Raw genomic sequence first — 15337 nt, 5'->3', positions numbered from 1 at the left:
TAATGGCCTTTAGCACTTAGAAAATGTAGAACTTAGAAATTTGCACATGCTGAGAGAGTGAGGAGGAGGAATAAGCAGAAAAAAAGAATGTCTCTAAATTGTTACTGACTTGCAGAGGCTGCTGAAGGCTTCTACGCTTAGTGGTTACAGCAAGAGTTTGTTTTCTCTATTTTTTTTCAATTTACATCTTCTCCAGACAGATTAAATACATCAACAAGCCTCCAGAACCCTCTTCTGGTAAACAGTAAGCTGTCTTATCCATTTTCTCATAGTCTGCACCCTATCACATTCATGTGCTTTGTTCTCTCCATCTTTCCTTCTCTGCACACTTAAATCTGCTTGTTTTTCAAATTTTTCTCAATTCTGAAAACCATTACCCTAGAATATTCTCCACAGATGCTGACTAACTTGCTGAACATTTCTTGCATTTTTCATACTTATATCTTTGTATTATCTGAATGTGTACAATTTTATTGAAGTAAAAGTAGTACAATACAACTGGACAAAATAGATAATTTTGTTCATTTTATTTTACAGGAGAAGTCTTTCAACCGGAAGCCAAAATGGATAACTGACTTCACCATCATGTATCAATACAACAAGATCATTCTAACTACTGGGTATGGGTTCCTTCTCCATTTTATCTGAATGAATTTTATAAAACTAACTGAATAACATGAGAAGAGCTGAGGTATTTTATATTTCTTTTAAATTCAGAGATCGAGAAATTCAGATTTATGAGCTCTCTACATTTGAGCCATATTGCCAGATCACTGGTTTGGAGGCATGTCCATTACAGCTTGACTACTGGTAAGGAATCCAAGTCACCGGGTTACTCCTAAGTGGGAGATATTCTTGAATTTTCACTGCAGTATCAAAATCTGAATGTAATGGTGCTTGATCCACTTCCTCCAGCAGACAATTTTGCTGCTCTAGATTCCAGAAATTATCATCTCTTGTGTCTCCATCAAAATAATTTATTGATTGATTGCAGTACTTCAATGAATAGGCCTTCCCGCCTTTCGAGCCACGCTGCCCAGCCACCCCTGATTTAACCCTTGCCTATACACGGGACAATTTACAATGGCCAATTAACCTACCAACCAGTACATCTTTGGACTGTGGGAGGAAACCGGAGCACCCGGAGGTAACCCATGTGAACATACAAACTCCTTACGGACAGTGGCAGGAATTGAACTGTAGTTGCTGGTACTGTGCTAACCACTATGCTACCATGCCACCATATTCTGACTTACAAAATTTTTCTGCAATCTTCAATACTTCACCAGAGCTTCTAAATTTAACATACCGTAGTGTAAATGTTATTTCACAGAACTTGTTGTTGAAATAAAACTGACTGCAGCAGAAACTCTGGATTTTTAACAGTTTTGTTGGGCTTGAATAATTCTCCAAGATGTTTTGTGCTGTGGAATAGTCTGTAGATGTCAGATTGCTATGACTTAATTTCTTTTATTTTGCAGTTCTCCTGGTGCCGATGACTGCATGATTCTCTATGGAGATGACCAGGTGAAAGTCTGATGCTGCATTTATATGACCATTCTGTGTTGCTGATAGCTCCACACACCAGTATCTGGAAAGCACTTCCAGTGTACCTGGTGACATGGAGATCTCACGCGCAGATCTCAACACAGGCTTCACTCTCTTTGTTTATCTAATAAACAAAATTCCAAGTATATCCCTGCTCACTTTCAAGGACTCTACAACCCGTGTTCACAGAACACTGACTGAGGGATTTCGGTGATGACTTCACTTTGCAATGCTTTTATACACTCAGTGGCCATTTCATTAGGTGAAGGAGTGGAACCCGCTGTGGCTCTCTGCTGCTATAGCCCATCCGCTTCAATGTTTGATGTGTTGCAAATTCAGAAATGGTCTTCTGCACATCACTGTTGTAGCCTGCGATTATTGAATTACCATTGCCTTCCTGTCAGCTTGAACCAGTCTGGCCATTCTCCTCTGACCTCTCTCATTAACAAGCCCACAGAACTGCCCACAGAACTGCCACTTGCTGGATGTTGTTTGTTTTTTGTAAACTCTACAGACTGTTGTGTGGGGGTGTTAAATTCTGTTTACCATTTAATCAAGTCAACTTTTATTGTCATTTCGACTATAACTGCTGGTACAGTACACAGTAAAAACTAGACAATGTTTTTCAGGACCATGGTTCTACATGAAACAATACAAAAAATAGACTGAACTATGTAAAGAAAAACAACACAGAGAAAGCTACACTAGACTACAGACCTACACAGGACTGCACAAGGTGCACAAAAACAGTGCAGGCATTACAATAAATAATAAACAGGACAATAGGACAAGATGTCAGTCCAGGCTTTGGGTATTGAGGAGTCTGATAACTTGGGGGAAGAAACTGTTACATAGTCTGGCCGTGAGAGCCCGAATGCTTCGGTACCTTTTCCCAGTTGGCAGGAGGGAGAAGAGATTGTATGAGGGGTGCACGGGGTCCTTCATAATCCAGTGTCCTTTGTGGATGCAGCGTGTAGTGTAAATGTCCGTGATGGCGGGAAGAGAGACCCTGATAATCTACCAAGTTGCGTGCTTTTGGGATGTGGGAGGGAACTGGAACAACGGGGGGAAACCCAGTTGCAATCACAGGGTGAAGGTGGGTGAAAACTCCGCATAGAGAGCAGCTGAGTTCAGGTTTGAACCGAGGTCGCTGGAGCTGTGAATCCACAGCTCTACCAGCTACGCTATGGTGCTGTCCCGCTGTTCGGCAGCAGTCACCGAACCGCAGCTTCTCCCAGCATTAATTGGCTTTACTGTACTCTTCATGCTCACAACCAATGATTAATTATAAAATCTTGTGGTTCTGACACTATGCATCAGAATGCAGCAACATTAAAAGAACTCCCAGACATCTTAAACGTACTTCAGCCTCTCAATCTCAGTGACCAATGTTTTGAGAGTGGATACAGTCAGCTGAGGGAGCAGGGTTGTAACCATGTGCTTACTTTAAAATGCACTCAGTGTTACTGAGCATCAAATTTCCTGATGAATGTAGAAAATCTAGGTACTTATGCTGTTTTAATTTTTGAAACTCTTCTCGTTGCAGGGTTGTGTAAATATTCTACTTCTGTCATCTGTAGCAGAGACTTTAAGGTTTGTAATGTTGACAAGTTTCTGGATGTTTCTTCACTTTGAAGTGGTATTGTCTGAGATTATAATGCTTAATGCAATTTACTTGTTATGCATGTTAATGATTTTCTAATTGTGAAGTTAAAAATCGTGGGACAGTTTTGAACCAAGGTTTGTCGTTCCAAGTAACAAATCGTGGTTATGGATTGAAGATGTATCATTCTCTGTAACTGAGCCACGTGGCCAGGATAAACCCAGGTTCACAGATGGTTTATGTTGTGTTTCCCATCACTGTTGTAATAGTAACAGATATATTACACTCTCTCAAACAGGTAAGGGAATGGATAGAAGCATGAATTGAGATTCATGTTTCAGAGTCTCCTAATGCAGGCATACATAGAAGAGCAGATATAAGGGCTCAAGTCGAGCAAGTGATGTAGGGAAAGAGAAACCAGATTATTTAAAAATATAATTTGAAATCTGATTGTCAATTTGATGCCCACATTTTAAAATGTTCATAAAATATGTTTTAGTATGATTTCTCTGCAGTGAGAGGGTATGATAATACAAGTAAAGCGCCACCCGGTGTTAGAATGTGGCCTCACAACTGTGACCCCTATTCTGAAACAGGTGAACCGGAGATTTGGTAGTTTTCCAACAGGAAAGTGAATGATACAGAAAGCTGTCACTAATTGTTCAATATATTTATGCCTTCTTAGCCTAGTTTATTTGATTCAAGCCTAATTAAAAATATTTATATATTGCTCTTCACATTTTTAAATTCTTTTTTCTCATCTTGAAGCCTAAGATGCTCTCCAACGTACTTTAAACTGGTTCAGAAACAGAAGAGAACCTGCAGATGCTGGAAATCCAGTGCAATACACACACACACACACACACACACACACACACACACACACACACACACACACACACAAATGCACTCACCCCTCAATGTGACTATTAGTTTGCTCTCAGCTCAAGATGCCATCGCAGGAATGACAGCGCCAATGGAATTGGTGCTGGAAAGGGGCCATTACAACAATGTATAATAACTGTTGCTGTGCTGGGAACTGGTATGAACCTCTTGCCTCCCTCGGGCTGCCTGCTGGGATCTGGTGCTTAATGAAGCTGCCTGGGAGGGCTGGTGTTGGACGATCGGCGTGAGCAGTACTGAGGCGGGGGGTGGAGGTCAGGACCCAGCCTTCTTGGTGAGTGTAGACCATGTTATGGGCAGGCAGTGCCTGCTCCAGGTGTTGACAGGCTACCCAGACCTGACTGCCTCGCTCATCACCTCCTGTTCCATGTGATGGAAGCTGCTGCCTCCCCTCTATTTGTTTTCCAGCACTGCAGACTTCTCCATAGTAACAAGCTTTCTTTGAACTTGTTACTATAGAGAAATCACTGGGCTGGGAGATTGATGCAGGAAAATGGAGGTGGTGGAGGGCAGGGGTAGAAATGGGCACTCTTAAGACCATAAGGCATAGGAGCAGAATTAGGCCATTCAGCCCATCGAGTCTGCTCCACCATCCCATCATGGCTGATCCCGGATCCCACTCAACCCCATACACCTGCCTTCTCACCATACCCTTTGATGCCTTGACCAATCAGGAAACTATCACCTTCCACCTTAACTATATGCATGGACTTGGCCTCTACTGCAGTTCATGGCAGAGCATTCCACAGAGTCCTGAAAAACTTCCTCCTTACCTCTGTTCTAAAGGGTCCCTCGTATGTTTTTTCCCAGGGGAAAATCTCAGGCTATCCACTCAACCTATGCTTCTTATCATCTTGTACACCTCAAAATAAACATTTTGATATTTGGGGATTTAAGGGATATGAAATTTGAACAGAAAAGTGAGGCTGATGTAAAATAGTAGCCATTATATTGATACCCGTAAACCTAAGGCTAATGGTAAAGAACAGATTTAGAAAGCTACTGATGTATACACTAGACAGTTTGGAAAGTGTTCAAACATGTTTTGGAATAAGATCTGGGAAAAACAAGAGACTGCAGATGTTGGAATCTGGAGCAACACAATCTGAGTCAGGCAGCATCGAGGCAGGAAAGAAATTGTCACCATTTTGGGTCGAAACCCTGCAAATAGGACTCGTTGGCACTTCCACTTTCCGCGTGAAATTCTTCACCATTTAGCTGCAATATTACTTTGTCTAATGTAAACTGTTATTCAATCTGTTATTATCAGGCCAAATATCCCGAGTTGCTAGCTAACTGGTTGCTAAGCCAACATGCCATGACCTTAGGTATGAAAGCTTAACAAAAGTAAACCAGGTAAAGGCTATTCACATCAGCATGTTTGTTCCTCTAGTTTCAGGAGCAGATTTATTTCATTAATGAAGGGTGTATGTGTTGGGATAAATTGTTTTTAATTGTTGGTCTTTTTCATGGCAGAACATGGAAGAAGTGTCCTAAAGTGGATAATTTTCCCAGTATTAGCATTGAAAATTCACTACTCTCACCAAATGTGACTTACATTCGATGGAAGGTGCATGAAGACTGGGTAACACAGGTAATACTGTGGTGGATATCGATAATGACTTCATTCCATTTCATCTACCCCAGATTTTAGTTTGGAAGCACATTTTGCAAAAGTGGTCAGCTCTTGTGCATTTGGGTAAATAGGAAATCCCAGTTTCTGACATCATCTGCCATGGTCATTCCCGGGCTCTTTGAAGGGGATTAATCTGGATAACATGCTACACAGGCCTTTGGGTGAGAAGTGAGTTTCATACTGTAAGAGCTTGTAAGGGTAGGCAAGTGAAAGGGATGATAGAAGGAGGGGCAGAAGGGGATTGGTGAAAAGGAATTTAGACTTGTCTTGATTTTGGGAGTTGAAATGATCCAGGTTATCACTGGGTAATGGAGAAAGAGGGGAGCTGGGAGAAATGGTGATAGGAATTGTTACAAACCAATGAAAGGATGGTTTAGAGGTTAGAAACAATGACTGAAGAAAACTCCAGCACCTTCTGTTTCACAGGCGTTTACCCCTTGGATTCCCTATTATCCTTTCCTCTGAGCCGAGAGATTCCTGAGATCTGCTTGTCAACAAAAGAGGCAGAGGAGCACAGGCCATCCCACTCCTCCCAAGCGAGGAAGAGGCCAAAAAGGCAAGGAAGGGTTGTGCTGGCAAGCATTGCTGAGGGAGACTAGGACACCAGGGAGACCAGTTTCCAAGACGGAATGATGAAGTGTGTGAATAGGTCAGGGGAATGATGTGTGTAGAGGGGTGGAGACTTTGAGAAAGAAGAGGCAACCTTACCTGAGATCACCTACATGAGAGTGTAGATGACAGCAGGTGTGTGTGTGTGTGGGTACGCGCATGTGCGTACACATGCACACACACACTGATGTCCCTGCAGCAGATTCTGGTGTTCAGTCACAAATAAACCTCTTTGCCACCAGTCCAAGACCTTATTCTGTCATCTATACATTAAAAGAACCTTTATTCCTTGGTATGAAATTGAGGACCAATGTCTTGATAGACAGCCTCACCCTCAAAGCAACTCGTGTCACTGCACAATACAGCTCCTGGAATTTGGATGCTTTGACATTGACATCTAAGTCCTGACTAGGATATGATGGAAGACAAACAGAAAGAGATATGTTCTCTCCTCAGGGTGGGTTTGAGCCTCGCTGATGTCTCATTGGAAAATCATACTTGATCGGTCTAAATGGAGTCAGTGCGTGCATTTTGACACTGGAATCGATGGATGTGGCCAAGGAGGACTTCTCCAACTTTGGGGGAAAATAAATCCCTGGTCCATCCTGAATGAGTTCAGATTGTTGATGAGCAGCTCCCCATATCTCAAGGGGGCCTGATAGACTGGGAACCTGGAATGCAGGGAGCATCTAGAAACACTATACATGGGCTTTTTCTGACCTCACTTTGTCTCACCTGAGACCGAGCATCCTTCACAAATTTGCCATATTTTAAATGTATTACACAAGCACTTATCTTAACTAACACACTCCAGGTGAGAGGGAGGCTGATGTCACAAAGCTCATCTCAACCTTTCTTGCTGCAGAGCTGCATCTTGTCTTCAATAAGCTTCCCTCTGCAGTGGAGCTAATCCAATGAGCAGCACCTCCACTCTGAACCACAGTTACCCACATCAGTACACAGGTGACATTGCAGAGGCCAAATTCCGAGTCATTGTTGACTCAATCGCTGAAGGAAGGCCTTTGCACTCCATGTCTTCTCTTTTCCAGTTCTGACAAAGGATCTTTGACTGTTGTGTTAACTCTGATTTTCTTTCCGCAGATGTTGCCCGAGATGTTGAGTGTTTCTAGCATTTTATGTTTTAATATTTACAAATTGCTGTTAACTTTCCCCAACTGTAAAAAGCAGACTTCTGCCAAAAGGTGTTTGGAAAGAACCCTGGGGAATGTGGACTCCCTCCCATTTTTCAGGAGTGACCTGTCTATAGAGGCAGATGATGCTGATGAATTTCCCCAGTGTCGATCTGAGGAAAAGATTTTAATATTTGATACCTCAACCTGGCACAGTGCTGATGGCCTTCTGGTCATCAATAACCTCCTGCCCTCCTGTATGCTTTAGTGTATCTCAAAGCACCCGAATGTGAAATGTAAAATCCACCCGATTCTTTGGCTGGATAAGATCAGTTGGCTTTATCAAGCTGATCACATCGCCTGCACGTCCAGTAGCTGATGGTTGGACCATGTGGTAGATTGCAGATGGAGCACCAACCACCAGCAGGTCTACCCTGGCAGTGCCACCCTACGCAGTGTCTGGGTGACTCCACGTGGGCTGAATCAGAAACCTCGCAGCCCACAGACAGGAGTAGAAACAAGGCATCCTGGGCCAAGAGGGACCAGTTTTAAAAATAAATTCTCTTTCAATTTGGGTTCTCAGCCTGTAGGTCCTTGGGGAAGCTGCACCTTAACCCCAATTAGAGCTTAAGCTGTGGTGAAAATTCAGTTCTCCCTTTAATGGCTGGTTTGGGAAGCTCTAAGGTGCTTGATTTGTGCTGACAGTTCAGCTCCAGAAATCTAATCACTAGATACGATTGAACTTCTTGCTACTATCAGTCGGATAGATGGAGTGAAAGCCTGAACTACCTGCTCTACACCATTAATTAAAGAAAAGCCTGTTATCATTGTGCAAGAATGGGGTTTTGCCTGTTCCAGTGAATACTGTAGTTGTTTTCAGTGCAGTTACCTCAGTTCATTAGTCTCTTGTTCATATGTCCATTTTTGTATTTCACCAATCGTGTTTTCACTTTCAGCTGAAATACTATGATTCGATGACAGCAGTCATAACTGCTTCCCGCCATGAAGCTACGGCCTTGGTAATCGGTAAATAAGTTTTTAAACTTGATATTTCTGAACTGACTTCAGTGGCAATTTGAAACTATGTTAATGAGTAGTTCAATTCTCCTTGATGTATCCCCAACTTTGAATGCAGACCAAATGGGAATCACCCACCTTATCATAGTCTATCCTTGGGGTCATTTGAAGTTTCCAAAAATGGTTTGATAAAATACTGTGCATAAATCTATGAAGTTAGGCTGCCTTGCAGGGTTTCAAGGTATATTGCAGGCTGGATTATTTCAATTTACACTGACAAAATAATATTATTAACTGCAGGAGATTTATGTGGAAGATCATCACAAGTGAAGTGAAATCCAGTAGAAATTAGTGTGAGATTTATTTCTAAGAGTGGAGATTGAAAGAAAATAGAATAACAGTGCCTTTTGCTGTCCCATTTCCTCTTTCTGCCAAATCCAAACTGCTTTCCAAAAGCCATGAAATATGTTGTTTTGTGACAGTAGTACAGTGCAATGCATAAAAATATTATAAGCTGCAATATAAAAACTAAATAGTGCAAAAACAGAGCAAAATATTGAGGTAGTCAATATGAACCATTCAGAAATCTGATAGCAGAGAGAAATAAAATGTTGTGTGTCTCTTCAGGCTCCTGTACCCTCGTCCTGATGGTAGTGGCATGTCCTGGATGGTGAGGGTCCTCAATGATGGGCACCATCTTCTGAAGATGCTGCCTTTTGAACATGTCCTTGATGGTGGGGAGGCTAGTACCCATGAAGCATTGGCTGAGTGTACAACCGCCTGCAGCTTTGATCCTGTGCATTGGAGCCTCCATATCAGATGGAGCCAGAATGCACTCTGCAGAATATCTGTAGAAATAGGCTAGAGATTTAGTGACATCAAATCTCATCAAACTCCTAATGAAGTATAGTTGCTAGTGTGCGTTCTCCAGAACTGCATCAATATTTTTAATCCCAGGATAGACCTTCAGAGATATTGACACCCATGAACTTGAAGCTGCTCACCCTTTCCACTGCTGATCCTCTATAAGGACTTCCCCTTCCTGAAGTCCACAACCAATGACTTTGTTTTACTGACGTTGAATTCAAGGTTGTTGTGAGGCTCCTGTTTATCAGAATCAGGTTTATTATCACTGGCACGTGACATGAACTTTGTTAACTTAGCAGCAGCAGTTCAATGCAATACATAATCTAGCAGAGAAAAATAATAATAATAAATAAACAAGTAAATCAATTACACATATTGAATAGATTTTAAAAACGCAAAAACAAAAATACTGTATGTTTAAAAAAAAAAGTGAGGTAGTTTCCAAAGATACAGTATTCGCTTAGGAATTGGATAGCAGAGGGGAAGAAGTTGTTCCTGAATCGCTGAGTGTGTGCCTTCAAGCTTCTGTACCTCCTACCTGATGGTAACAGTGAGAAAAGGGCATGCCCTGGGTGCTGGACATCCTTAATAATGGATGCTGCCTTTCTGAGACTCTGCTCCAAGATGTTCTGGGTGCTTTGTAGGCTAGTAGCCAAGATGGAGCCGACTAGATTTACAACCTTCAGTTTGGCACTTAACACCATCATACCCAGGAATCTTGCGGGGAACCTGTTTTCACTGGGTCTCAACACCTCCCTCTGCGAATGGATCCTGAACTTCTTAACGGAAAGGCCACAGTCGGTCCATGTGGGCAACAATATCTCTAGTCCCATTACGCTGAGCGCTGGCCATCCCCCTGGGCTGTGTGCTCAGCCCACTGCTGTCCACACAGTGTGCCGCAGGATCCAGCTCAAACCATGTCATCAAGCTTGTGGTTGACACATCAACGGTGGGCTTCATCAACAGCAATGACGAGTCGGAGTACCGAGGGAAGTGGCGCAGCTGGTGGACTGGTGTGAGAAGAACAACCCAAGTATGAATGTGGAGAAAACCAAGGAAATTATTGTGAACTTCAAAAACATCCCCCTCCAAGAACATGGCTCCTCCATAGGAAGAGTCAAATGCACCAAGTTCCTGGGAGTTCACATTACGGTTGACCTCACCTGGTCCCTTAATATCACCTCCCTGAACAAGAAGGCACAGCAGCACCTCCTCGTAAGGGGTTTGGGACAGCTCCCCTCTCTCCCCCCACCACCTTAACTGACTTTTGTCGGAGCACCATTGAGCTGCATCTCCATCCCCGTTAGGAGCAGCCGAGCGTTGGACCAGAAGCCCCTACAAAGGACTGTAGCTACAGAGGATCATAGGGGCCTCCCTACCATCCATCGAGGACATTTATCAAGAATCCCACCCACCATCCTCTTTGACGTTCTACCATCAGGCAGGAGACTATGATGCATAAAAACAAGAGCAGTCAAGATGAGAAACAGTTTCTTTCCACAGGCCATTAGGTTTCTGAATTCCCTGCCACATTGCATTTAAAATGTCCCCAGTTAATCTGTTTTATACCTTACAATAGTTCACTTATGCACTTCAGTTTATTTATTTATGTGTAGATTTTATCCGTACTTTCATAAGTGTGTGATATATGTGTGTTATGGGTACTATGCTTTACACCCTGCTTAGAGAAATGTCTTGTTTGACGGTATACACGTATACAGTTAAATGACATTAAACTTGAGTTGACACCACTCTATCTCACTCCTGTACACCTGTCTGAAATTCTGCCAACAACATTTGTGTCTCTGGTGAATTTATAGGCCGTGTTTGAGCTGTGCAAAACCAGACGGCCATGAGTGTAGAGAGAGTAGAACATTGGGCTAAGTAGGCATCCCTGTGGTGTGCCTGTTTTAATTGCCAATACACAATGACTGTAGTCTCCCAAGGAGACGGTCAAGGATTCAGTTGTGGAGGAGGTACTGAGGCCAAGGTTTTGAAGTTTGTCGATTGGTCCTGAGGCAATGATGGTATTAAATGCCAAGCTGTAATTGGTAAAAAGAAGCCTGATGTAGGTATTGATGTTGTCCAGGTAGTTCAAGGCTGAGCGGAGAGCCAAGAAGATGCATCTGCTGTCGAACTGTTATGGAAGTAGGCAAGTTGTAGTGTGTCTAGGTCCTTGCTCAGATAGGAGTTAATTCCAGCCACGATATATCTCTTAAAGCATTCCACAGAGTCGATTGGAGTGCTCCTGGATTATACTTGTTGAGGCAGCTCACATTGCATTTCTTGGGCATCGGTATAATAGATGCCCTTTTGAAGCAGATAGGAAACTCTGACTGTTGCAGTGCATGATTGAAAATGTTCTTGAACACTAGCTAGTCAGTTGGCACAGGTTTCCAGCATTTGGCTTGAACATTGAACATGGTACAGCACAGGAAAAGGCCCTTCAGCCCACAATGTTGTACTGAACCAATTAAATTAGTAATCAAATGTCTAATGAAACTAATCTCTTCTGTCTACGTAATGTCCATGTCTTTCCATCTTTCTCACATTCATGTGTTTATCTTAACATTTCTTAAAATTCTTTAATGTTTTTGGCTCCTACTACCACCCTAGGCAACACATCCCAAGCATCCTCCACTCTGTGTGTGTGTGTGTGTGTGTGTGTGTGTGTGTGTGTGTGTGTGTAAAAAGAAAACACTTGCCCCTCACATCTCCATTGAAATTACTCCCTCTCATCTGTCCTCTGGTATTAGACATCTCAACCCTCTGAAAAATCTACTGTCTGTTTATCTATGCCTCTCATAATTTTATAAAGCTCTATCAGATCTCCCCTCAGCCTCTGCCACTCCAGAGAAAACAGCACGTTTTTTCCAACCTCCCGTTATAGTACATTCCCTCTAATCCAGGCAACATCCTGGTTAACTTGCACACTCTCTAAAGCCTCGACATCCTTCCTATAATGGGGCGACCAGTAACATATGCAATCCTCCAGATGTGGCGTAGCTAGAGTTTTATAAAGCTGCAACATAACATTCTGCCTTTGGAATTCAGTGTCTCGGCTAATAACGGCGAGCATGTCACACGCCTTCTGAACCACCCTATCAACCTGTGCAGCCACTTTCAGGGAGCTATGAACTTGTAGCCCAAGTTTGCTCTCCTCATCAATGTTGTTAAGAATGTTGCCCTTAATAGTGTACTGTCTGTTTTGCATTTTGCCTACCAAGGTGCAATACTTCATATTTGGCCAGGTTAAACTCCACCTGCCTTTTCTTCCAACTGATCTACATACATCCTGTTGTATTCTTTGCCAGTCTAATATGCTACCCACAACATCACCAATTGTCATATATGCCAACTTGCTAACTCACCCATCTATATTTCCATCCATGTCATTTATATACATCACTAATAGCAGAGGCCCCAGTACCGATCCGTGCAGAACACCACTAATCACAGACTTCTATCTTCTAAGTCTCTTCAACAACTGCCTTCTATCTGCTATGGGCAAGCAACTTCTGAATCCAAATGGTTAATTCACCATCTTGATCTTCTGGATGAGCTTCCCATGAGGGACCTTGTCAAACACCTTATTAATATCCATGTGTACAGCATACACAGCTCTACCTTCATCAGTCACCCTCGTCACCTTGTCAAAAAAACTCAGTCAAGTTAGGAAGACACAGCTTGCCCCCCACAAAGCCATGCTGGCTTTCCCTAGTTAGGCCATGGTTTTCCAAATGTTCATAAATCCTAGCCTTAAAAATTATTTCCAGTAACTTACCTACCACTGATGTGGGACTATAGGTTCCAGGAAAATCCCTGGTTTCCTCCTTGAGTAATGGAACAACATTAACTACTCACCAGCCCTCTAGGACCTTGCCTGTGCCTAAAGATATTGATTAAGGCACCAGAAATCTTTCTTGCCTCTCTCAATAACCTGGGGTATATCCCATCTAGCTCTGAGGATTTATCCACCTTAATGCTCTTTCCCCTTTACCTAGAAATGATCGAGCACATTGATACTCTCAGCACTGTTCTTCCTCTCCTCCACATCCTTTTCCTTGGTGAATACTAGTGTAAAATACTCATTGAGGATCTCACCTGCCTCATCCGCATCCAAGCAGATGTTCCCCCTTTATCATTGTGTAGTCTTACCCTCTCCTACGTATCCTCTTGCTCTTGATATATGTATAGAGTGCCTTGCCCTTCTACTTGTAAAGAGCTTTTTATGGCCCCTCTCGCTTTCTTAATTCCCTTCTTGAGTTATTTTGTAGCCTCCTTATAATCCTCGAGAGCCTTGTTTGATTCTAGCTTCCTAAGCTTTCCAAACTTTTCCTTTTTCTTCTTGACTAAACTCATCTCCTCCCTTGACATCCTTAGTTTTCTTATCTTTCCATTCTTGTCCTTACTTCTGACTGGAAAATACCTGTCCTGTACGCTGTGTCTTTAAACACTCTCCACATGTCAAATGTGGAGCTTCCCAAAAGCAGCTGTTCCCAATTAGCTGTCCCTAGTTCCTGCCTGATGCTCTCGGAATTTGCCCTGCTCCAATTTAATACTCTTCCGCAAGGTCCATTTTTAGTCTTCTCTAGAGCTATCTTAAAATTTAGGGAGTTGTGGTCACTGTTCCTTAATGGCTCACCCACTGAAAGGTTCATCACCTGGCCAGGCTAATTACCAAACACCAGGTCTAGAACAACCCTTCCTCTTGTTGGGCTATCTGGATTTTGATTTAAGAAACCCTCTAGGATGCACCTAACAAATTCTGCCCATCTAAACTTAGTGATGTGATGTTTTGAAAAGATAGATTGTTCCAAAAGATAGATTGTTCTTCTCCCTTGAGGAGTGAAAATAAACCGTATGTGTATGTATAATTTCCTGTTGTTATGTGAACGTTTGCAGTCCTGATGATGGTGAGAAGATTAGCCTTAAGCTGTAGTATAATATAGATCAGATTATATATTTTACTGACTTGATCTTAAAATATGTTTTTCTTCGGTGGGTCAAAGGCTGCTCTGACACATTGAACGTGATTGTGGCTTCATCTGGTCACTAAGGGGAGCATCATCTGTCTGGTGCACTCCGACAGACTGGATTTCTGGTGGAGTTACCCAGTCACTTACACTCTGACTACTTACAATGGGGAAAACTGGTAGTGTAGCAGTCAGCATAATGCCATTACTGTACCAGCAACCATGATTCAACTCTATCACTGACCGCAGTGAGATTCTACCTTCTCCCCGTGGATTTCCTCTGGGTGCTCCGGTTTCATCCCACATTCCAAAGATGTACGGATTAGTAGCTTACTGATCAGACGCAGTAGGCATAATTGGGTGGTGCAGGCTCATCGGGCTGGAAGGGCCTGTTGCCGTGTTGTATCTCTGAATGAAATACTGTGCAAACTAGAGTAGATGGCAATATTTATTGAAAATGCTGTCTTCTACATTTTGCAGATTGCTTGCTTAGATCTCTTTTTAACTGGTTTGTTGATTGACTCACTGAAGGCTGTACCACTGGTACCACAAACCTGGAAAAACAGATGAAGGAAATGAAGGAATGCTGGAAAGAGGGGAAGACCACGAAGTACTACAGTCCTTGTGTTCCTCAGAAGAGGCTGGCATGTGATCAATCAGTATTCAGTGTTCATAAAGGCGTAAAGACATTTGACTTGTGTAAGGATAAGAACCTGCTCGTGACAGGAGGAATGGACAGGATTGTGCGTATGTGGAACCCTTACATTCCTGGGTAAGGCGAAGATGAAATCTACGATCAGTATTCTGTTTTCTCACACTAATTGCTTCAAGCAGCTTTCATCAAAGTTTAGTTCATGTTTCAATGAATAAAACGAGGCCCAGTAGCTGGATTATTTATCTGCTGTATACTAGTTGGTTTATCATAGTAAGAAAACATAATAAAGAGCAGTAGGATTGCGGGGAAGATCTAATTTGAATGAGGAGGACATTGAGACAAATTGGAAAGTTAAGATGATCTTCCTTATTGTAGCAAAAAGAAATATTTCTC

General features: G+C 42.5%; 1 protein-coding gene across 4 annotated transcripts in view; it reads left to right on the top strand.

The window, feature by feature from the left end:
* The window catches only part of wdr95 (WD40 repeat domain 95), a 152178-nt gene that overhangs the window by 54974 nt on the left and 81867 nt on the right, over positions 1–15337 (top strand). For all 4 annotated transcript variants that reach the window (XM_059964092.1, XM_059964091.1, XM_059964093.1 and 1 more), the window contains 7 exons: positions 538–620; positions 718–810; positions 1482–1527; positions 3095–3141; positions 5531–5648; positions 8386–8455; positions 14821–15061. In XM_059964092.1, coding sequence (XP_059820075.1) covers positions 538–620; positions 718–810; positions 1482–1527; positions 3095–3141; positions 5531–5648; positions 8386–8455; positions 14821–15061 — 698 coding nt within the window. The remainder of the gene's footprint in view (positions 1–537; positions 621–717; positions 811–1481; positions 1528–3094; positions 3142–5530; positions 5649–8385; positions 8456–14820; positions 15062–15337) is intronic.

The sequence above is a fragment of the Hypanus sabinus genome, chromosome 3, assembly GCF_030144855.1.
Source record: "Hypanus sabinus isolate sHypSab1 chromosome 3, sHypSab1.hap1, whole genome shotgun sequence".
NCBI lineage: Eukaryota > Metazoa > Chordata > Chondrichthyes > Myliobatiformes > Dasyatidae > Hypanus > Hypanus sabinus.
This window is presented reverse-complemented; position numbering and strand designations above follow the sequence as displayed.